Genomic DNA, 24,378 nt, shown 5'->3' with positions numbered 1-24,378 from the left:
CACCATTGTCCCACATTCCCTGTCAAGAAAGTGGCTGCCTTGCGGACCTTTGAAGCCTCTGTAAAGTTTCCCCCCTGCATAGGCCTTGTCAAACTGCTGGAGGAATAAAAGAGCCTTCTTCCTGTCATCAAACCCTGTAAAGGTCGTGAATGTCACACCTTTGCCACCTTCTTTGTACGGAGTTGGCCTCTCCAGCAACGTTAAATTGTCATATGGAAGTGACTGGAACATGGGAACACTGTTAGGGTTCATTTGTGTTCCCTACCCGCAATTAAGTTGACCTAGAAATGCCATATTTGGCTGCTGATTTGTAATTCCAGCCATACCAAAATTTGCCTGTGGCATCCCAATTTGGCCCTAAGTGCTTTGAAACCCTGGTAGCATGCCCGTGACACCATACATGGGGTTAGGCATCATCGTTTGAGCACCCCCGAACACTGTTCTTGGCGTGTAAAACTGATTTCCAGGTGCATGACCAGCCATGCTCTGGAATACCGATCCACCTCCAAAATAGCCAGGGTGTACTGAAGGTGGTGGGAAGACTTGTTGCATAGCCTGTAGGTTGCTTCCCTGCCCATTTGAACCAGCTATAGGCTACTGAAAGGTGGCTGGCTGAACTGGTACAGCTTGAAAGACTGGCATCTCAGCCACCTGTTCTTGCACCTTAGGCACATGTTGTGGAGACTACATGTTCTCCGTCAAGTGTACAGGTGTTTCCATTGACTCTGCAGTATGAATCACCTGTGCTTGAGCCTGAACAGGCTTTTGAATATGATCCAGTGACCCAACTTGCTGAGACGGAACAGGAGGTTGCAGAAAGGCTAAAAACCTCGGGTTTTGCATTACTTGTGTGAACATAGCCACAGCAGTAGCCAACTGGGTCTTGAACATATCATCATCCGTCTGTGGTGGTCTTGAAGACTCACTTACTTCATGTGTCTCTTGACCCTGTGAAGAGGAAACCTCTTCAGTCACATCATCTGGTCTGTCAGCCATAATTACCATTTCCTGTGTCTGGTCTATGATCCCCTCTATCTTCAAGCCCAACCTGACCAAGGCTCACTTCTATGGGAAAAAGTGATTTAATCACGTCGATGGAACCATGAAACCGGCCTGTTCAATCCAAAAAGGGCAATAGACTTTACTTCAAACCTTGATTTAGCTTTCACCCATTATTAGTAGTCTATTCTACCTGTACTTTCAAGACACAGCAAAGGGGAGAGGGATACAGGCTGCTAGATTGCACCTGTATGAGTAGACCGACACCAGATTGGCCCCTAACTTAGGCGCCCCTTTCGGTATTTCTTTATTGCTTAAAAGAGGGAATAAACGTTGTGGTTCCCTACAAGCTGCCCCGCACAAGCTCGGCTGAATTTCAACTGTTCCAGCCCGATTTCGGCAACATAACTGTATTAGGACCCTTCACAGTCAGTATTCCCACGCATTGACTGAGTTTCCCGACGCATACGGGCACTTTACAGAACCTGGCGAGAATCTGCAGCATGCTGAATTCTCTGTTTTCTGCCCCGAAAATGTGCCAGATCACCTGTACAGCGGTCCCCTCGCGTCCCCGAACCTCCTGGGGGTATTAGGGACCGTTTAGGGCCAAAACCCTAAACCTGCAAAAATACACAGCAGGCTGTAATTTACTGTTTCGGGCTCCATTTCGCGTGCCGGTCGCATCCGTAGTAAGTCCTCGAGCTCCCACACCTGTAGGGCTACTTGCCCTTTGAATCAGACGAGATTTCTGGCGTGAAACCTCTCCGAATTCACCTGTACCTGCGGGGGATTAGCCGCTAGCTAATCCAGTACCTGTGCAAGAGGCTCTTGCCTCGGCAATCGCGCATGAACCCACACAACTGTACATTGGTCAAATGAAAAGCCCACTAGAGGGGCATAGCATACTACCATAGGGGAGAGAGAGGGCAGTGCGTAGCGTGCAGGGCATCACTCCCGGCACCGCACTGTACATAGGAGGGAAAGCAAGCACTCCATAGCTCTTAACCTGTGACAAAATCTGAAAATGAGCCTCTCCCAGCTTAAAATTCAGCGCCACTTCTTGTTGCATGAGGAAAGTGCACCAAAAGGTGCCACTTGGCACATTTACAAGCATTTTCCCGTTTCGGGGTTGCCGCCTAAAAATCTCCCAACCGGTTGCCCAGTTGACTTCACGGCAGAGTAAGAAAATGTTCTCCTAGTCATTCCGGAGGTAACGACGCAAACACATTTTCAAGTCCCAAAATAGCAGTTCCCTAAATTTTAGGAGATGCTGCCATTGTATCTTTCTAAGTCATCCGACCCCCTTTGTACACTGTAGCCACACCCAAAACTGAAATGTAGCCTCTGTAGCAAAGGATTCCACTTTGGCTAGTCAATGACCCCACTTTGGCTAACCATAGTCCTTGTCCAACCTTAGTGCTCTCTTGCCCTCAGGCCTGGACTCCCTCTGGACAGTTCCACACTAGCTATGCAATGCAGGGCAGTTAGATTTCCCCAGGGGTGTCTCCAAAAAGTGAAAGTAAATAGATAATAAGAAAGAAATCAACAAAAAGGATAGATAGTAGTCACACGCTGGTGACAATGCCCCTTTCGGGTTCTCTTTGAAATGCTTGATCTCTTTTTGTTCTTTTTCCAGCTCATATCTTCTTCTTTTCCTTCGTAGGAGTGCATTATATTCTTTGACTAAAGGTGTCCAACTTGAGTGTCATTCTCAACCTGTGTTTGGATGCCTTACATTCTTCATCAAACCATGAATTATGTGGCATGCCTTTTGCATCTTTCTTCTGTTTGCGAGCTCTACCCATTACAACTTCAAGGGTTGTGATCATTGCTTGTTTGAAAATTAGCCACGTGTCTTCAACATTGCAGGGCATGTCATGTACCATGAGTATGCTATCAAGAAAAGTCGCATATTCCTTTTTCTTTTCTATTTGCATTTTGTATGACCAAGTCGGCTCTACTGCTATCTTTTCCTTCCTTTGTGAGGGCACTCGTAACCATACGTGAATGGGTGTGTGGTCCGAGTTTGGGGATCGTTCTCCCACCACAAAATCATGTATTATGTGTGATCCATCGTAACTAACCAACATGTAGTCAATGGTGCTCATCCCTTTATTGGCCGTGTAGCATGTGTATTTACCCGAGTTTGCAAATTTCCGCGATCCATTTATGACTAACATTTGCATGAAGTTCATCATGCTAATCAAGGCTGATCCTTGTGGATTTGTTATTTGGTCATGAGAGCACCTCTCCCACATAGGATCGGGGGTGTCATATCCCTCCTTATTGGCAGGATGTAGTGTGAAATCCACAACTTGCATTTGAGTGTGTGCTATACGAGCATTCAAGTCTCCCATAAGCATGACTATGCCCTCTTGTGTGTAGGTTTCAATATCTGCATACAATTCTCCATAAGGATCTCCTTTGTCTATTTTGAAGGCATTATAGAATGACGACTCTCTATGCGGTATGTAGCATCCAGCAAGGAATATTGGCTTATCCTTTGTCTCAATTTTGACCCAGATATATCTTTTATATTCATCAACCTTGCTTATTTTAATCACCTTCTGCAATTCCTCCTTGTACATCACTGCAACCCCGCCTCGACCCCTCATTTTCATACTTGGCATCCATATGGATTGTGTCATATATCCCTCAATGCAAGGGATACGGCATGCATCATGTTCCCATGTTTCAAGCAAAAAAAGTACATCTGCTTTAGGCAAAACTTCTATCAGACCATCTCCTTTGTGCCAGGGGAAACCCTGACAATTCCAACTTGTTACGTGTATATTTGTGATCCCATGGGTCCCTACCTGTCATGCCTCCTATGATGTCCCCGTATAAGGGGATGCGTTCTTCTTTATGTGTTCTTCATATGCCTGTCTCCGTTCTTTTTGTTGCATGGGAGTCCTGTCCTCACTAATGTAGATTGTGCTATCTTTCAAGAAAATCCGTGCATTCTCAAGGATGATGGCTCGTTTGCGCGCATCTAACAATGTGCATTAGTGAGGGAGGGGGATAACTTATAATGGGCAATGAGAATTGACTCTTGAGGTAATGTCACAAATGTATTCTAGGCTAAATGTGTGCAAAAAGTCCCCCTCAAAAAGGCAAAGTCAAATAGTCAAACTGTTAGTTGTTCGCAGTCAACATGACTGTTTTGGTCGGACGGAACGGACTAAACAACCGGACGGGATGAGACCATACGAGACCGGACTAAACGTATCGTCCAACGGACGTGAACTACCCCCAAAGGCACCCCTGTTGCTGCCCAAGCTCACCAAAGTTATCCTCATTTGCAACCACAAGATTTGCTACATTTTCTGTAATGGGATGGGCACCACGTGCCAACAGAAAAGAATAGACTGAACAACTTTAAGCACTTCAAATAACAACCGAACTGGAAGAGATGCACAACACACGAGACGGGGAGTGGCAGAGTTCCGCCCCAAGAGAGCACTGGCCCCAAACCTTGCACCCCTTTCGCTATTTCTTTGTATTGATTCAACAAGGTACAACTCTCATGGCTCTGCTCTGCATCTCCCGCAGATAGACTGTCAGACTGAGAGCCCATGGGTCATATTTAAAGGCCCTTGGCCTTTAAAAGCAATTTACATGAAAAGCTTTCAAGTTCTAAAAGCATTTGGCCTCCCAAAAGCAGCCAGCACGAAAGTAGGAAATCCATACACTTGAAACGTCAACAACGCGAGTTGCGTAGGTCCGTACAATTTGCCACGTGGCACTGCCATCGCAAAACACGAACGTTCGTACAGTTGCCACGTCATCATGCTCAACGCAAATCTTTGTGTGTGTGTGTGTGTGTGTGTGTGTGTGTGTGTGTGTGTGTGTGTGTGTGTGTGTGTGTGTGTGTGTGTGTGTGTGTGTGTGTGTGTGATCCTACCTTATTTTTATTTTTTAGGTCACTTGGGCCCCATCAAAAAGGGTCGGATAAGTTGGTAGGAACTTCTTCTTCTGCTGCTGCTACTTCTTAGGGTTTAGGCTCCTGGATCGAGATCTGCAAGTCTGATCAGACCTTGAATGGCTTGACACGTCAGCAATTTGTGTCACAAAACGGGAGCGTACACGAGCAATTAGAAATCTCAAAAATAAGATACTTTGCAAATGTGAGAGAAGGGAGAAGATCGACACAGTATTGGGGACCAGAAGATGGGCTGGTCCCCCCCCCCCCCCCCCCCCCCCCTCGTCAAGAGTATTCTTTATTCAAGGAGAATTCATATACAAGCACGAGAACCCGAGGAAACCCCTCTATTCTGTAATCTTATACCCGAAGGTCATTCTTTCCCGTAAAAGGGCTTGGGCACAAGGCCGTTCTTTCCCGTAAGGGACTTAAGCACGAAGTCGTACTTTCCCGTAAGGGATTTAGACGCAAAGGTCGTACTTCCCGTGAGGGACTTCTCGTGAGGGGAGGATTCTTGCAAAACAACCACACAAAGCAATACTCGCGATGTGTAAACGACAAATTATACATGTTGCTCCTCGCTCGAGAAAGCAACTTTTGCACTCCGTCGTCACACGAACTCTCGCAGATTTCCGTCGCCGGTACTTGCTCCAGAATCCTCAGCACTAACTCCTGCTGCTCCTAGCCTGCCTAAAACTGGAACGCTTGCTGCCTTTTTATAGGCCCGGGCACCCGACGGAAATAGGGCACAAAAAGCAGAAGCTCTAGCGCTTCTAGAGAGAGGAGAGAGAGAGAGAGCTGTTTTCAGCCCTGCGTAGCTTATTAGCGCTGGTTTTTTTTTTTAGAAGAGCCTTGCTTTATTTTATTATAAGAGGGTTGGTCACTTAAAAGTGACCAGCCACTTTATAAAATAAAGTGTGAACCTGTTCAAACTTTAAAAACCACTCAATGAGTTAGAAACAATGCGACACAAACACATTCTAGGTGTCCCCGGGTGCAGAACACGGCCACAGATGCAATGCAGACACAGACTCCTCGCGGGAAAGCATCTGCCCTCCCGCGAATGTTCCTGCTTTTCGTAAAAAGCTTCATTGAACCCATCTTTATTCTTGTGCTTGCGTTCTTACGCGTATTTTCTTACTCAATTCGGATTTCCTCCTTAGCCTACGGAATGCCCCCTTTCTGATGCACCCGTCACCCATCATGTGACGCATCAGGGGCACTCGTAACCCGGCTCTTTCCACCGAACTTACGGAAACTCCTTCGCGATGTTTACCGTCACCCATCAAATGACACATCAGAGTTGTCCGTTCTTGATGGCACTTCCTGTAGCTACAATCTTTTAACAGTTCTTAGTGTACACAATAAAATATCCTAGAAAAAGAGATTAATCATTAAAAATATTCAAGAAAATAGTCCAATTAGCAACATCCCTCTGGCTTCTAAACAATTGACCTCAACTGTAGTGCTTGAACATATACCTCCAGTATCTCGGGATAAGCTGCTAATTCCTCCTGTGTCATCCACTGAGCATTTAGATTCGAATAGTTCTTAAACTTAACCAAATACTTCCTTGTTATTTTTCCGAACTTGAGGGGCCGCTCCTGATGACTTACTATCTGCTCCGATTGGAGTATTTCTTCTGTTTCCTCAACCTCAGGAGGTTCCTCAGCAATAGGCTGACTCGAAGGCGGCCCCACATACGGCCGGAGTAAACTGACATGGAAAGCATTATGGATCCTCCAATTAGGCGGTAGCTCTAATCGGAATGTGACATCATTCACTTGCTTAGTGATCTTAAACGGCCCATAATAACGAGTAGAAAGTTTTACCACCTTCCCCTTATGAGACGCTTGTTTCTTAAGTCTTGCCTTCTCAAACTTGAGTAAGACTAACTGTCCGACTATTAAGTCTAGATTCCTCTTGTGCTTGTCTGCAGCTTTCTTATGCTTTTTCTGAGAGCGTAGAATAGCTCTCCTAACTTGCCCGTAGGCTGTGTCCAAATCCCGGACAAGTTCATTTGCTGCAAAGATCTTATCCTTAGTTAAAAGGATCGGCGGAAGCAAAGGCTTACCATAGAGAATCTCAAAAGGTGCTTTCCCTGTCGATGAGTGTGGTATTGTTATACGCATACTCGACAAGGGGCAAATATTTCTCCCAGTCAGATTGCCGGTCTGACACATAAGATTTTAACATATCCAATACTGTGGAATTGGCTATCTCACTTTGCCCATCCGTTTGAGGATGGTAGGTAGATGAAAAATTCAACTTCGTACCAAGATTATCCATCAAGGCACGCCAAAAATTTCTTGTCATGCGAGGATCTCGATCACTCACAATAGACTTAGGCATTCCATGATGCTTAAAGATCTGTGCCAGAAAAACCCTAGCCATATGATCTGCTTTGATCGTTTTCTTGACTGGTATAAAGTGTGCTTGCTTGCTTAACCTGTCCACAATGGTCCAGATCGCGTCATTTCCAGTCTGAGTTCTAGGGAGGTCCATGATGAAGTCCATGGCAATACTTTCCCAAGGTTCATTAGGCACAGGCAATGGTTGTAGCAACCCAGGCGTCTTATGCCGATCATACTTCACTTTTTGGCAAACCAAGCATTCCCTGACATACCTATCAATGTCTGCTTTAAGGCTAGGCCAAAAGAAATATCTTTCCATTGCTAAGGTCGTAGGGAGAATACCCCGATGACCCGCATAAGGCGAAGCGTCTGCTTCATCCATGATCTTCTTTCTTAATGGTTCCACCACACATATGGCCTGATGGTGGTAGAGATAACCGTCCCGAATGGAATAGGGAAACTCATTCTCTCCACGATGTAGCTTTCCCCAAACGGTGGAGAAGTCTAGATCATTCGGATACAAATCCGGTAGTGCTTCTAATTCTTGATGATACACCGAAGTGATAGAGTTCACCCTTGGCCGCCTAAACAATGCATCCGCGACCACATTCTTACTCCCAGCCGTGTGAAGGATCTGGCAGTGAAACATGGACAAAAAGTTTGCCCATCTCATCTGCTTCTCATATAGTTTCCTTTGCGTAAGAAAATACCGCAAACTCTGGTGATCAGTCTTGATCACAAAATCCGCTCCTAGAAGATAGTGCTTCCAGTTGGATAAGGCGTGAATCACAGGCGTAAGTTCCTTTTGGTAGATTGATGCATGCAACTTTTTCATCCTTAAGCCGTCTGCTTTCGTAGGCCACTGGATGGCTTTCTTGGTTTAACACTGCTCCGATGCAATCGCCTGAAGCATCGCAGTGAACCTCAAATGGTTTCCTTAAGTCAGGCACTATCAAAATAGGTCCATGGCTTAGCAAGTACTTGAGCCGATCAAAAGCTCCTTGTTGTCTCGATCCCCATCTGAAAGGAGTCTTCTTCTTTGTCAAATCATGAAGTGGTCCTACTACATGGGCAAATCCTCGGACAAACCTTCGATAATACGAACATAATCCCAAGAAGCTACGTACATCATGTACCGTAGTGGGAATAGGCCAATCTTCTACCACTCGGATCTTGGCCGGATCCATACTCACTTGATTGTGAGAGACTATATGGCCGAGATAGTGTATCTCTGAGAGAAAGAACTCGCTCTTCTTTGCATTCACATGCAACTCATGCTTTCGCAATTCTTCAAACACTAGGTCCAAGTGCTTCCGGTGTTCCTCTTCTGACTTAGAGAAGATGAGTATGTCGTCAAAGAATACTCCCGTAAAAGCTCGATACGGGCTGAAAATGCGGTCCATCATGCGATTGAACGTCGCAAGAGCATTGGTCAAGCCGAAAGGCATTACCAAAAATTCATGTAGTCCAAAGGTTGTGCGGAAAGCAGTCTTATGGACATCCTCAGGGGCGATCCGTATCTGATGATACCCACTCTTTAAGTCTATGCAACTAAAGACACTTGCATCCTGCAACTTATCAAATATATCATCAATCCGAGGGATCGGAAAGCGATTCTTGACCGTGATCTTGTTTAAAGACCTATAGTCTATGCACATTCGAAACGTGCCATCTTTCTTCTGGACCAGTAGAACTGGAGAGCAGTAGGGTGAAGCACTTGGCCGTACTAACCCTTTCTCTAGAAGCTCGTTGACTTGCTTCAAAATTTCCTCTTGCTGAGCAAGACTCACCCGATAAGGGGGTTGATTGGGAGGCGAGCTACCCGGTATAAGATCTATGCGGTGATCTTCAGGGCGTACCGGAGGTAGTTCATCAGGGAGTGTTTCTGTGAAACAATCTTTGTACTTTTCAATAAATTGAAAACGCTTAATTTCCAGACTAGAGAGTGAATCCCCACTAGTTTTATCCTTCTCACGTGCAAAAATCAAGTAAGCAGAAACACACTTCTTCATTTCTTTCTTAATGGAGATATGACTTACAATTGGGAACTACCAATCTCCTACATCAGCATGAATCTTTATTTTCTTACCCCCATGATCAAAAGTGAGGGTCTTTTCCACATAATCGAGGATAGGTGTCATGTGGAAGTGCCATGGCATACCCAAGATGATATCACATCCCTCGATGGGTGCCATCAAAAATGATTCGCGGTCCTTGTACTCGCCAATCCGAAGATTGAGCTGTCCTTGCACGGGAGTTGCATTGGTTGTCAACCCCTCGAATGCCGATCCGGATGTAACCGGTGTGCCAAGCTGAGCCGGTGTGAGGCACAAAAGTTCCGCAGTATCCAGGGAGATGAAGTTATCCGTGGATCCCGGATCATAAAGAATCAGTACTCGCTGGTTGTTCAAAGACCCCCAGCCCTTCAGAAGTTGACGCTTCCCTTTCTCCGTTTCTGTGTTTCCTTGAACATCTGGAATTGAGTTCGAGCTTGGTGGAGCGGGTTCCTTCCTTGTTTTCTCTTGCCTTGTAGAGGCTTGTTCTTGCCGTTGCTGCTTTAGCGGGCAATCCGGTTTCATATGTCCTTTCTCGCCACAGTAGAAGCATCTTCCTTCTCCTCTGAAGGTTTGAAGTTGAGTAGGAGAAAGATACTTAGTTCGCTTGCCATTGCCCTCTGGCTTCTTAGAATGATCATAGTCCCTAGATGGAGGACGTTTTCTTCCTTGGTCCCCTTGGTCATCGTAGACCCCTCTTATTCTCGCACGGTAAGTGCTATGCTCCATTTTTCTGGGCGTCCCAGTTGAGTGCAAATCCTCAGCAATGATTGTTGACTCCATCATCCTCTGAAGACTGTCATGCGGATATACTTTCATACTCTTTCGAAGCTGCGGTTGGAGACCCGCTTCGAACTTTCGTTTCTTTTCCTCATCGGCAATCTTCATGAAGGGAGTGACCTTCAGAAGAACCGACCAATACTTGTCCACATAGGTTGTTACTCTTTCATGTTCCTTCTGGGCGAGCCAGTCCCATTCCTTCCGTATGTCCTGCTCGAAGTCAGACGGAAGAAATTGTTCATAAAATTCAGATTTGAATCTCTCCCAAGTTCTAGCCTGAGAACCTTCCAGAATCTTGGCTAACCACCAGTTACTGGCCGTTTCCTTGAGGTGCATCCCCACATGGCGCAATTTGGATCTTTATGTGAAGTGCCCATTGGTAAAGGCGACTTCAAACTGTCTGATGAAGGACAGTGCTTTGGAGATATCTCTCCGTCCGTTGTAGGTTTCGAACTTGATGTCCTTGTCGCCCGATTTGAAGACTCTCATGCGATGTTGAGACTTGCGACCATGCTTCTTGAATCGAGGCTTATCTTTAGGTTGATGTAGGATAGTAGTAGTAGCGGCTTCCTTCTTCTGACGAGACGATCGAGAAGTAGAAGTATAATCAAGAGAGTAAGATGGAGATGAGATAGAGATGTCCTTGCTCTTTCTAGCAAAGAGAGCGCTTTTTCCTGGCCTTTCCTTGGAGTATGCCGTTCATTCCGATCCGATGATCCTTTGTGCACCTCGGCACGTACTTCTTCTCTTTCTTCCTGTGGTCTCACACCAACAGTGTGGTCTGGATGCCCGGCTGCATCGGTTCCATTCGTTCTCTTCATTCCGCCCAAGAGCTTTTGGACATCTGGCAATAGTAAGATTTGTTGCAAATCCGCAAGCTGAGCTCGCACTTGTTGAAGCTCCTCTTCAACGCTTCTCCCTTGGCTCGACATGGTTCTTCCCGTTCTTTCCGGAATCGTCCTTCTTTGCAGAGAAAGAGAGGAGTCCGAGCTCTGATACCACTGTCACAAAACGGGAGCGTACACGAGCAATTAGAAATCTGAAAAATAAAATACTTTGCAAATGTGAGAGAAGGGAGAAGATCAACACAGTATTGGGGACCAACAGATGGGCTGGTCCCCCCCCCCCCCTCAAGAGTATTCTTTATTCAGGGAGAATTCATATACAAGCACAAGAACCCGAGGAAACCCCTCTATTCTGTAATCTTAGACCCGAAGGTCGTTCTTTCCCGTAAAAGGGCTTGGGCACAAGGCCGTTCTTTCCCGTAAGGGACTTAGACGCGAAGCCGTACTTTCCCGTAAGGGACTTAGACGCAAAGGTCGTACTTCCCGTGAGGGACTTCCCGTGAGGAAGGATTCCTGCAAAACAACCCCACACAGCAATCCTTGCGATGTGTAAACGACAAATTATACCTGTTGCTCCTCGCTCGAGAAAGCGACTTCTGCACTCCGTCATCACACGAACTCTCGCAGATTTCCGTCGCCGATACTTGCTCCAGAATCCTCAGCGCTAACTCCTTCTGCTGCTCCTGACCTGCCTAAAACTGGAACGCTTGCAGCCTTTTTATAGGCTCGGGCACCCGGTGGAAATAGGGCACAAAAAGCAGAAGCTCTGGCGAGAGAGGAGCTCGCTGTTTCTGGCGCTTCTAGAGAGAGGAGAGAGAGAGCTCGCTGTTTTCAGCCCTGCGTAGCTTATTAGCGCTGGTTTTTTTTTTTAGAAGAGCCTTGCTTTATTTTATTATAAGAGGGCTGGTCACTTAAAAGTGATCGGCCACTTAATAAAATAAAGTGTGAACCTGTTCAAACTTTAAAAACCACTCAGTGAGTTAGAAACAATGCGACACAAACACATTCCAGGCGTCCCCGGGTGCAGAACACGGCCACAGATGCAATGCAGACACAGACTCCTCCCGGGAAAGCATCTGCCCTCTCGCGAATGTTCCTGCTTTTTGTAAAAAGCTTCATTGAAGCCATCTTTATTCTTGTGCTTGCGTTCTTACGCGTATTTTCTTACTCAGTTCGGATTTCCTCCTTAGCCTACCGAATGCCCCCTTTCTGATGCACCCGTCACCCATCATGTGACGCATCAAGGGCACTCGTAACCGGGCTCTTTCCACCGAACTTACGGAAACTCCTTCGCGATGTTTACCGTCACCCATCAAATGACACATCAGAGTTGTCCGTTCTTGATGGCACTTCCTGTAGCTACAATCTTTTAACAGTTCTTAGTATACACAATAAAATATCCTAGAAAAAGAGATTAATCATTAAAAATATTCAAGAAAATAGTCCAATTAGCAACAATTTGACATTTTCAGCCCTTGAATGCGCCACGGATCTACATTCTTGCAACCAACATTCAGCCCCAAACTCTTCTTAAATTGATTGTGCAAATTAGCCCCACCACTCCCCTTGGTCGCCATCCACAGCCCACATCGAGCCAAATCTCAACGGTGCATCAAATCAGCCCCGGAGGTGCTTCATCTTGAAGAGTTGCCACAGCTACATAGTCACCACAAGAAACAGAGACAGAAAATCTGAAGCTTCGGAGTTTCCGTCGAGGTCGAAACGGTCAAGAAACGGCATTCCTTTTAATCAAAAAATTAAAAAAAACTTGCACATTGTAGGATTTAAACATACACAAAAGCCCACACAATAAGTGTGTAAAGAAGGCCACAAGAGTCACTCTCAAGTGCCCGTTAAGTGTGTGTGTGTGTGCGAGAGAGAGAGAGAGAGAGAGAGAGAGAGAGAGAGAGAGAGAGCAATATGCTCTGTCTATAGAGAAATGCAAGTACATAAAAATGGTACTTGCTCTAAAAGATAAGTAATTGAGAATAAAAAGTTATTTACTCCCCCCAAAAAAAGTTCAGAAGCGCCGTTTCTTCGGAAACGGAAGAGTAGGGAAACAGCCGGTCCGTTTCTTCAAGGAAGAAAGGGCGTTTCTTGTTAGGCATGGCTGTAATCCTTTCGAATTTAGTCAAGTCTTGCATTGAGGTATAGAACTGGAAACTGGAAGAACTGAAAAAACAGCTGGGAGAAAAAACCTCCTAAAGAGAGTAACAAGCACCCTAAACCAGCCCCTTTTGCGAGGAAATCTATTCTCGATCGGTAGTATGTAGCAGTTTGATATGGAATTCATATGGCAAGCTTGATGCACATAGGGCGACTCCAGTGGCTGAGGTAGCAAGAGACGTGGAAATAGCACTCGTGAAAGAAAAAAGAGAAAAGGAGGGGAAATGCATGCCTTTCTAAAGAGAGTAACAAGCACCCTAAACCAGCCCCTTTTGCAAGGAAATCTGTTCTCGATCTGTAGTATGTAGCAGTTTGATATGGAATTCATCTGGCAAGCTTGATGCACATAGGGCGACTCCAGTGGCTGAGGTAGCAAGAGACATGGAAATAGTGCTCATTAAAAGGAAAAAAAAAAAAAAGAAGGGGAAATGCATGCCTTTCTACAAGGTGTATACAAAGCACAATCTGTTGGTTTCAAAGAATGCCATCATGCTCCAATTATACGGTACAGCTAACATTTAAGGCACCATTGATGCATATTTCAAGTGGTGCAATACCTTGTCTCCTTTAAAGTAGCGAAATGAAAACTTCGCATCTCAAAAGTTACGGTTTGATGCCATGACTCAGAATTTGAAAAGCTCTCTCGTAGCTTGAATGGTTCTATCGGTAATTGACAGCATAATTTGTACAATGTCTATCAAATAGGGGTTGTACATGACTTGGCTCTCTTTCATGGAGTCACTTAAGTTAATGAGGCTGGCGAAGATCCTTGCCCCAAACAGTGCACTCCCTTGCACACTTCATACCCAGGCTAGTCTTCAAAGCAATGTCTGCACAAACTCACAACCTGTGTATTTACAGCTTACTGCCACTACCCGTCAAATAATGCTTCAATCATGTAGCACTACCCCATCTGCAACTTTCATGGCAATAAATGTATTATCACCTGAATCTAGAATACGAGCTAGCTGTTCATTGATGTTAAAAAAACAGGTAAAGGCCCTATTCATAAAATGCAGACACCAACCAACAATTTTCTCTCACTACAACAATCAACTACTGTCGTGCCAGGAGAAACTTGCAAAAAGAGAAGGTTGAAAAGGCAATCAGCATGGATAGGTTTGGCAAACTAGTTGTCCACTTAGTCCAATGTTATACTTTCAACAGCACTCATAGCTGCTGCTCTTTAAACATAGAGTAAACAGACCATGACTCTGTACTGACTATCCTTAGAAAGTGATATACCCACAACTAATGAGACAAAGTTTGATACAGCCAAACAAAAGAGGTTAAATTTAACTCGTTACCTTCTATTTATGACCTTCAGGTGATTGGAGCTGCAAGATCGGGAGATGTGATTGGCGAAATCGGAGCATTGTGTTATAGGCCACAACCATACACAGCACGGAGCAAGAAACTGTCTCAACTATTGCGCATAGATCGAAATACGTTTCTAAACATAGCTCAAGGAAATATTGTGGATGGGCAAATCGTAATGGACAATCTGTACCAGGTTATAGCATTTTTCGAATGCATTGTAAATTTTGTAAGCTACAAGAATGACATTATGTTTCAATAAGGGAAGCAATACACATCTTTCACACTTGGTAGTGAAATAACTCCATCTAGGCCTCTCAAACAGACAATTTGACATGTGGCAGTATCTAAAGGACTCCAAAATTTCCTCACTGCTGAGACTCAACCTGGAGATTGACTCCATCGTTGCCCAGGTTGGGACTGGCATGACACTGAGCCTCTGTTTTGTGGCATCAAGAGGAAACAGCCATCTTCTTCAGCAGTTCTTGAGAAGAGGAAGGGACCCAAACACTACTGATTACTGCGGGCGTACACCTTTGGTTCGTAGAATGTCAATATTTCATGAATTACCTTGTCTTTGTGATTGTACTTGGCTGCGTGTGGTATTGCAACTCATAGTTGGCATCTTAAGGCTTTGATTGTCAAAACTCATAATCCAGCACATTGCCGCTGCAAATGGATACATGGACTGCGTGGAGATACTTTTGCTTCATGGAGGAGACCCTAATATAGAAGGTATGCCAAATAAGATCAACCATGTATGGGTATATCATTATCATTATTATAGTAAAAAAACTTAATTTTTTCATAAAATCCAGATAAACAAAGGCAGAAAGTCATTGATTCATGGATCTTATTGCTCTAATCAACATCATAGATTGCACTTATGGAGGCATTGTAGTAACATGCTAGGTCACGATGCCTCGAAAGTTATTTAAACTCTTACAGCTACAACAGCCCAAAGAAAAAGCTAAATGCACATTGCACTGTTTTGTGACAGATGATGATGGCATTGTGCCTCTCTGGGAAGCAATACAAGCTCGACATGAGCATGTTGCTGAATTTCTATGGAACACAGGAGCCCGCTTAACCTACGGAATGGCAGGGGAATTCTTGTGCAGAGCAGTCGACAATGGCAGCCTTGAAGTCTTGCAAGACTTGCTGAAGTATGGAGCTGATATCAATGCCACAAATAAGGATGGCTCTACTGCACTCCACACTGCAATTGCCACAGGCAATCTTGAAATAGCAAAATTTTTGATTGATCATGGAGCTGACCTTGAAAAAACTGATGCCAGAGAATTAAGGCCCATAGATTTAGCCAAAAAACTAGAACAGGAGGACGTCATTAATATTTTTCTTGGGTGGCAACATGCTGATAATGGCAGTAAAGAACAAGAAAGAAAAGAAGAACCTCACGAAAAAGTTGCAAAACAACCATGTAATGGACATATTCAAGCAGAACCCATATCAACACGACCAAAAGCGAAGCGTAGGTCACAAATTTTAACAGTCAAGGGTGACAGGACAGAAGCAAACTACGACAGCTCTCTCATGAGGATGGTTTCGGTCTCTTTGAATTCCCGGATTTTAGATCAAGAGAAAACACATAGGACAGACTCTCCAATAAGGGTGAGCATCCATCCTCACCATCCCCAGAGCAGCTGCTCTAAGAAAAAGCTAGGGAAGCTTGTGCATCTACCACGGTCCTTAGAGGAGCTGCTACAGCTTGCCCGTAAGTGGATGTATGTGTACTACAAAAACACAATTGCACAATCACGTAGCTACTAGGTGAGTGCCCTGCTTGGATATGCATTCTGAAATGTAGATAATTGGCAGCACATAACTCACACACACACACGTGTGTGTGTGTGTGTGTGTGTGTGTGTGTGTGTGTGTGTGTGTGTGTGTGTGTGTGTGTGTGTGTGTGCGCGCGCGCGCGCGTGTGCATGCACCAAACTCGTTAGAAATATTATAGCTTTATTGTCACTCCTTTGCATGTCTCGTGAATCTGTACGAGCTGATGCTGATGAACTTACCATGCTCTGTATAGGTGATGAGTTCAAATACTCTCCTGTGAAGATTCTGAGTGAAGGTTTGGCAGAAATCAATACTCTTGATGTCGTGAGGGACAATGACCAGTTATACGTTGTAGACCAGCAAGAGCTGGACAGGCTACTTGTTTCTCCATGAATGGCTGTAGCAAGCTGTATACGTGTAAGCAGATAAGTCTGCCAGCTCTGCCCACTCCTGGCATGTAAGCAAACACAAGTTGCCAATGTAAAATCGACAATCAACAATACGAAAATTCAAAATATCAATAGCTCAAGTTCAAATGTGCACATTGGTTGGAGTCTTCAAGGACATATTTTGCATTTAATAAATCACAAGCAAGACACAAGCACTCATTACAGATGGCAGTTCAGGGGCTCTCTTTAGGACTGAGCCTGGCTCATCTTCTCCCAACCTCTCTATGTGTAGGCCCTTGCTTATAGATAGCCCCTGAGCTGCCAGCTCCCTCACGGTTGCCTCCCACAGGACCCTTGTCCTCACACTAAATAGTCCAAAAGTAAAACACACGCAAGACCCCCTTACGCATGGCAGTTCAGGGGCTATATATAGGACTGAGCCTGGCTCATCTCCACCCAAAATGGGCCCTTGCTTATAGATAGCCCATGAACTGCCAACTCCCTTAGCCCATAATACCCATATCCTCTCACTGAAATGTCCGAAAATTGAGCAGAAACACTTCCTCTCCTGAATCGCGATGTCATCTCGATTCTCATCTCCTATGGTAAGAGCTAACCTTAAGTTGGTTGACTCAATTAAAAAGAAGCCTTCATTAAAAGTATCATGGACTGACCATCTCACCAACAACACAGAGCGACAAGAGAAACCCTACCTGCAGAGACATGAAGAAATATTGAAATGAAAGTCTGAATGAGTGAAGAGTGCATACCTTGTAGAAACAGAGATGTATGATTGTCGTCATTGCCCCGCTACAGCAACGTTGGAGTCTCCACGGACTATCTATATCTTCGTCACTGTTGAAATTTGAACTATGAATTTCGCTGTATATCGGCTAGCTAAGACTGAGTTCACACAGAGACTCAAGGATTACCGCCACTTGACTCGTGAGTGATATGTGCACACACACACTTGGTAATTAGATGAATGTAACCGCTTCATCACCAAAGTAGTGCCAATTGAAGTAGAGACTAGTTTGCCTCAATTGCTTCCCTATGCTTAAAAGAAATAGTACTGTGGCTTTTACCTCCTGGTGTAGCTTGTTCTCAAGGCTTCGTAGCATCGCTCCTTGAAGCTTTTCACAAAAGCTCTATGACCTCACATCACGATTGGAATTTGGAGTTAGTGGATGTGTAGAGAATAATAATTACAATGTTTAAAGATGTAGAGATATGTTTCTTATAGAGGGATGCGTGTACCCATATAAAAAAAGACAAGATCATACACATGTATGGCGAGGAGTTGACACCATCCTCCACGATGCTAATAAAAGGAATGTGCCTTCCTAGGCAGCTTTTATTCCTGTGAGTGTTGGAGGGGGGCTTTTTTTTCTGCTGCAACGGTGCAAGGAATTTCTTATTGTAAAAATATTGTATTTGCACAAGGAAGAATTCATTATCGTGGATTTTACGTAGACTTGTCGATGCACTAACAAGTAATTAGCAGATAGCAAAGAACAATTGAGTTATGGGTTAAGAAATAAGCCTATGGAAATTTTATATTTGAAAATTATTATTTTATGTCTAGGTAAACAATTGTAATTATTTTTTAGTATTGAATGAAATCTATTAAAAAATACATGCAAGAGGCAAAGCTCACTCTTGCACGGGGGGAGATTGTACCTAGTGCTCCATGTCCTTCTTCTCTCCTCTCCCTCTCCTATAAGTGCCACGCACATGCGTAGCACTTTGTTCTCTAGGAGGTACACGTGTCATGGCTCTTCTCCTCTCTCTCTCTCTCTCTCTCTCTCCCCTCTGTTTGTGTGCTTGGATGATTATCATCTACATGCGATTGCGTTGTAAGGCTTGGATTTTAAGGTATGTGCACTTGATTTCGCTTTTCCACATGGATATTTATGTAATTTGACAAGGCATCGCATTTCCACCGATTGTAGTGGCATCAAATATATGGCTATGCTCTCGAGTATACAATGTTCGTGGCTATAGAGAACTTTCTACAAGAGCTAAGTCTTTTTTTTTTCCTCTTTCTTTGCTATCAAAATTTTATTTACAATGCCGAGTCTAAATGCCCTTGTATGAGATTTTTCTCTGTTATCATGCATGGCTTTGTCTCTTGGCCGGTGAGGATAGTATAAAGAAAAGGTAAAGTTTGGCATGTAGATAGGAAACGGAAGCAGATAGAAATTAAGCAAAGAAGCACTACTTGTAGTATCATGAATTAGAGAAAGAAAGCAAGAGATATTAAACGGAGGTGAGGCAAGATGGTGAAGAAGAAAACGGAGAGAATTTTGTTTTGCATAGTTTGATGGAGGAGTAAGGAAATTTTTTAGTGTTGCAAGAACATCCCAAGAGACCGCATAGTGTTGTTCGACGAGTATTGAATTCAAGATCTCCTATCTAAGCTATCTCCAACATAATTTGTTTTCATGAGAAAGAATCCCAAGGAAGCCTCAAGATTTCTTGCCTTGGGATTGTAGATGTAATAGAATTGTAGAGCAGATCAGCAAAACCAATCTCTAGAGCAAATCAGCATAGCCAATCTACCTCACTCAAAGATGAAAAAGGCAGAGAAGGAGCTACATTTTTACTTTATTTCTTTCTTCTTCTCTCTTTCGTTTCTTCTTTGCTCCCTTTTATTGTGGGAACCACCTCTATGAGATAAAGGCTTTATAAAAAGATGGTATATGCCCATCAACCTTGACAAACCACTATCACTACAATTGCTCGTAGGCAGCCTTATGGAGAAACATATCGATCAAACCCAGTGTGTAGGATTCGAGAGTGAGGAGTTGAGCTAAGCTAAGCACCATACGGGCTCTGCTTTCAAGGCATGCAAAGTTATTATTCTCCCTCGCCCCTTTTCCCCTTGTGACTCCGTGTCTTTCTTTTTGAGTGTGTTGGGTGCCACCTAGTCCCATACCCTCTTGGGGGGGAAGCATGGCCTTACAGGACAAGCTTATCAATGGACTCATTTGTAACGACGGTAAATCAAACCTCCATAGCTCGCTTTTTTCGTCAGCTACATCACCACAGGGTGAAACCGCTGGCCTCGTGCGAAACCTAGGACCAAGAGTCTCCGTCCATCCAATCTTTTTCTTTGAATCGTGAAGGGTCGATAGATCCTGTTAGAGTTCTCAATATAAAAATAGGATGCTTGACTTACACCTGCAAGTTGATTTTATATGTCTTCAAGAGGTTAAAGTCAAGGGTTTCCTTTTGGATTCTAATTTGCAAAAATTAGCAGAAATCGTAAGTGGTTCTACACTAACCATACTGCAGGTAAAGGTAGGATTGGTGGTTTGCCCAATGAATTTTATTATTTTTATCAATATTTTTTTACCCCTTATTTAATTTTGGTATGGCAAGAATGCCTGGGTGTAGGAGCTCTTTCCTCTTCCATAAATGCTGCAGTAGTTAAATTGATTCATAAGAAAGGCTCAAGGGATGACTTGTCTAATTGGAGGCCAATCACTTGTTTGACTTTTGTGTATAAGATCTTCTCCTTGTCCTTAGCTAGAAGACTCGGTCCACCTATGGATCAATTTCTCTTGAAAGAGAAAAAGGGCTTTATTAAAGGGAGGTTTATTATTGATGCTATAATTTCAAATTTGTTTTTGATAAGGCTTATAACAAGATAGAATGGCAATTTATATTGCAAAGCTTATATGACATGGGGTTGTGCAAAATTTTATCAAATTTTTTCAATTCTTTTTGGTAATGCATATGGCAAAATTTCTATTAATGGCACTCTTACTAAAGCTATCCCCCTTCACAAATCCATCAGACAAGATTGCCCTCTATCACCTCTTTTATATGAAATCTCCTCTAATGCCTTAGGCTAGCTTGTCAAAGATGCTTTATATCGAGGAAAATTGAAATCCATTGACATCATTGATTATGTTGACTAGTTATGCTTATAGTAGCTTGTTGATGACACTTATGCAATAGTGAAGAATGACCTACAGTCTGTGGAGAACTTTTGGTTGTGCCTTAACATTTACTGCTTGGCTAGTGGTTTTGTCATCTACCATGCTAAAATTGGTTATAGAACTTTAAAAGGTCCTTGTCCTAGTATCATTGTCTAGTCTAGATGCAAAGCTATTGAAGATGGTCAGATTTTCAAGCTGCTAGGTATTCCAATGGGCTTTAATGTCTCTTTCAACCACATATGGAACTGGGTCTTGGAAAGATTCTCGAAAAAAAGCTACTATCTTGGCACAAACCCAACACTTCTGCAAGAGTTTTTGTTTAGAATCACTACTTATTATCTTCTTTGCTGTTTTCTTGTCTTGTTGTTCCCCTTCACAATACCAATTGAGCAAAGTTTTCACTCTAGCAAAAGAGGATTCTTTGGGGAGGTTGTCAGGACACCGGCAAGGCCGGACTAGATAAGGCAAGGCCGGGCTAGGCGGTGTGGAACGGGGAGTCCAACTAGGACAAAGGGCCAAGGGCATGTCTATATAAAGGGTGGTTGGGTGGTGGACTCTCATGCTCTAGTCACCCCTGTCTTACATTTGTATCAGAGCATGGTCTATTTTGGGCAAGAGGGCGTGGAGCTTTTTGCATGCTCCTCTCTTTGAGGGCGTGAAGAGCCGCCTGCTAAGGGGGACGACAAGGTCCCACTGTGTGAGATGCGCCACTTGTGCCGGGAGGGAGGCGACCTTGACCTCCGGCAAACGCTGTGTGGCTTAGCCCGGCAGATGCGCGCTGCCTTGGGGAGGATTTTACGTCACTGGAGCGACGCCCAGAACGCAACGCACGGGGAGTTCTCTCTTTCCCTCACCCTCACGGCACTGCCGTGGTCCCCATAGCCGACTACAGAGGTCTTTTTTTTCACACAAGGAGCCCAAAGGCCTTTGGCCTTGGGCAATTCATCCAAAAAAAAATCTCAATCTAGGGGGCGTGCCCACCCAGGCACACACCCCATACCCAAGCTAGGGTGTTCAAAGGTTGTTGGCAAGGCCGAGATCCAACACAAGCATAGGCAAGGGGCCACCGAATTCTAGGCAAACTGTCCGAATTACAGAAATTGCAGAAGTTGATCGAAGTTAAAGTTTGACGGAGTTGAAGTTTCGGAAGAATATCTATTGCAATTTCTTCCTTCGAGAAGATTCGAGAATATTATAGCTTTATTGTCACTCCTTTGCATGTCTTGTCAATCTGTACAAGCTGATGCTGATGAACATACCATGCTCTGTATAGGTGATGAGTTCAAATACTCTCCTGTGAAGATTCTGAGTGAAGGTTTGGCAGAAATCAATACTCTTGATGTCGTGAGGGACAATGACCAGTTATACGTTGTAGACCAGCAAGAACTGGACAGGCTACTTGCTTCTCCATGAATGGCTGTAGCAAGCTGTATACATGTAAGCAGATAAGTCTGCTAGCTCTGCCCACTCTTGGCACGTAAGCAAACGCAAGTTGCCAATGTAAAATCGACAATCAACAATACGAAAATTCAAAATATCAATAGCTCAAGTTCAACTGTGCACATTGGTTGGAGTCTTCAAGGACATTTTGCATTTAATAAAGCACCAGCAAGACACACAAGCACTCATTACAGATGGCAGTTCAGGGGCTCTCTTTAGGACTGAGCCTGGCTCATCTCCACCCAACCTCTCTATGTGTAGGCCCTTGCTTATAGATAGCCCCTGAGCTGCCAGCTCCCTCACCGTTGCCTCCCACAGGACCCTTGTCCTCACACTGAATGGTCCAAAAGTAAAACACACGCAAGACCCCATTACGCATGGCAGTTCAGGGGCTATATATAGGACTGAGCCTGGCTCATCTCCACCCAAAATGGGCCCTTGCTTATAGATAGCCCATGAACCCTTAGCCCATAATACCCATATCCTCTCACTGAAATGTCCGAAATTTGAGCAGAAACACTTCCTCTCCTGGATCGCGGTGTCATCTCATGTCCTATGAAGAGCTAACCTTAAGTTGGTTGACTCAATAAAAAAGAAGCCTTCATTAAAAATATCATGGACTGAACAACACAGAGCGACAAGAGCAGGAAAACCCTACCTGCAGAGACATGAAGAAATATTGAAATGAAAGTCTGAATGAGTGAAGAGTGCATACCTCGTAGAAACAGAGATGTATGATTGTCGTCATTGCCCCGCTACAGCAACGTTGGAGTCTCCACGGACTATCTATTCCTTCGTCACTGTTGAAATTTGAACTACGAATTTCGCTGTATATCGGCTAGCTAAGACTGAGTTCACACGGAGACTCAAGGATTACTTGACTCGTGAGTAATATGTAACCGCTTCATCACCAAAGTAGTGCCAATTGAAGTAGAGACTAGTTTGCCTCGATTGCTTCCCTATGCTTAAAAGGAGAAATAGTAGTGTGGCTTTTACCTCATGGTGTAGCTTGTTCTCAAGGCTTCGTAGCATCGCTCCTTGAAGCTTTTCACAAAAGCTCTATGACCTCACATCACGATTGGAATTTGGAGTTAGTGGATGTGTAGAGAATAATAATTACAATGTTTAAAGATGTAGAGATATGTTTCTTATAGAGGGATGTGTGTACCCATATAAAAAAAGACAAGATCATACACATGTATGGCGTGGAGCTGACGCCATCCTCCACGATGCTAATAAAAGGAACGTGTCTTCCTAGGCAGCTTTTATTCCTTTGAGTGTTGGAGGAGGACTTTTTTTTTTTCTCTAATGGTGCAAGGAATTTCTTATTGCACAAGGAAGAATTCATTATCGTGGATTTTACGTAGACTTGTCGATGCACTAACAAGTAATTAGCAAATAGCAAAGAACAATTGAGTTATGGGTTAAGAAATAAGCCTTTGGACACATTATATTTGAAAATTATTATTTTATGTCTAGGTGGACAATTGTAATCATTTTTTAGTATCGAATAAAATCTATAAAAAAATACATGCAAGAGGCAAAGCTCTCTCTTGCACGGGGGGAGATTGTACCTAGTGCTCCATGTCCTTGTTCTTCTCTCCTCTCCCTCTCCTCTAAGTGACACGCACATGCGTAGCACTCTGTTCTCTAGGAAGTGCACATGTCATGGCTCTTCTCCTCTCTCTCTCTCTCTCTCTCTCTCTCTCTCTCTCTCTCTCTCTCTCTCTCTCTCTCTCTCTCTCTCTCTCTCTCTCTCTCTCTCTCTCTGTGTTTGTGTGCTTGGATGATTATCATCTACATGTGATTGTGTTGTGAGGCTTGGATTATAAGGTATGTGCGCTTGATTTCGCTATTCCACATGCATATTTATGTATTTTGACAAGGCATCGCATTTCCACCAATTGTAGTGGTATCAAATCTATGGCTATGCTCTCGAGTATACAATGTTTGTGGCTATAGAGAACTTTCTACAAGAGCTAAGTCATTTTTTTTTCCTCTTTCTTTGCTATCAAAATTTTATTTACAATGCCTAGTCTAAATGCCCTTGTATGAGATTTTTCTTTGTTATCATGCATGGCTTTGTCTCTTGGCCGGTGAGGATAGTATAAAGAAAAGGTTAAGTCTTGGCATGCAAGTAGGAACAAAAGCAGATAGAAATTAAGTAAAGAAGCACTACTTGTAGTATCATGAATTAGAGAAAGAAAGCAAGAGATATTAAACGGAGGTGAGGCAAGATGGTGAAGAAGAAAACTGAGAGAATTTTGTTTTGCATGGTTTGATGAAGGAGGAGTAAGGAAATTTTAGTGTTGCAAGAACATCCCAAGAGACCGCATAGTGTTGTTCGACGAGTATTGAATTCAAG

The 24,378-nt window shown here is 43.9% G+C and overlaps 1 protein-coding gene and 1 long non-coding RNA gene across 11 annotated transcripts in view; one reads left to right on the top strand and one right to left on the bottom strand.

Annotated features, from left to right (window-relative positions):
• The window catches only part of LOC147456890 (potassium channel KAT3-like), a 52,569-nt gene extending 35,790 nt beyond the window's left edge, over positions 1 to 16,779 (top strand). The window contains exons 11-15 of one of the 3 annotated variants that reach the window (XM_086511990.1): positions 14,448 to 14,633; positions 14,782 to 14,976; positions 15,097 to 15,172; positions 15,438 to 16,172; positions 16,491 to 16,779. In XM_086511990.1, coding sequence (XP_086368116.1) covers positions 14,448 to 14,633; positions 14,782 to 14,976; positions 15,097 to 15,172; positions 15,438 to 16,172; positions 16,491 to 16,630 — 1,332 coding nt within the window. In that variant the 3' untranslated portion in view covers positions 16,631 to 16,779. Of the gene's footprint in view, positions 1 to 14,447; positions 14,634 to 14,781; positions 14,977 to 15,096; positions 15,173 to 15,437; positions 16,229 to 16,490 lie in introns of all 3 variants that reach the window. The other 2 variants (XM_086511989.1, XM_086511988.1) reach the window with 2 other exon arrangements.
• The window catches only part of LOC147456889 (uncharacterized), a 55,464-nt gene extending 32,347 nt beyond the window's left edge, over positions 1 to 23,117 (bottom strand). The window contains exons 1-6 of one of the 8 annotated variants that reach the window (XR_015188050.1): positions 22,729 to 23,117; positions 17,910 to 18,018; positions 17,712 to 17,774; positions 17,397 to 17,481; positions 16,477 to 16,687; positions 15,008 to 15,160 (exon numbers count right to left, since the gene is read on the bottom strand). This is a non-coding gene — a long non-coding RNA (uncharacterized LOC147456889). Of the gene's footprint in view, positions 1 to 15,007; positions 15,161 to 16,476; positions 16,688 to 17,396; positions 17,530 to 17,711; positions 17,782 to 17,909; positions 18,019 to 22,728 lie in introns of all 8 variants that reach the window. The other 7 variants (XR_015188051.1, XR_015188046.1, XR_015188047.1 and 4 more) reach the window with 7 other exon arrangements.
• Positions 23,118 to 24,378: the final 1,261 nt, after the last annotated feature.

The sequence above is a fragment of the Adiantum capillus-veneris genome, chromosome 5 (assembly GCF_014529385.1).
Source record: "Adiantum capillus-veneris isolate H3 chromosome 5, ASM1452938v2, whole genome shotgun sequence".
Taxonomy (NCBI): domain Eukaryota; kingdom Viridiplantae; phylum Streptophyta; class Polypodiopsida; order Polypodiales; family Pteridaceae; genus Adiantum; species Adiantum capillus-veneris.
Note: the sequence above shows the minus strand (reverse complement) of the source record. Positions and strands in the feature narration are given on the sequence as shown.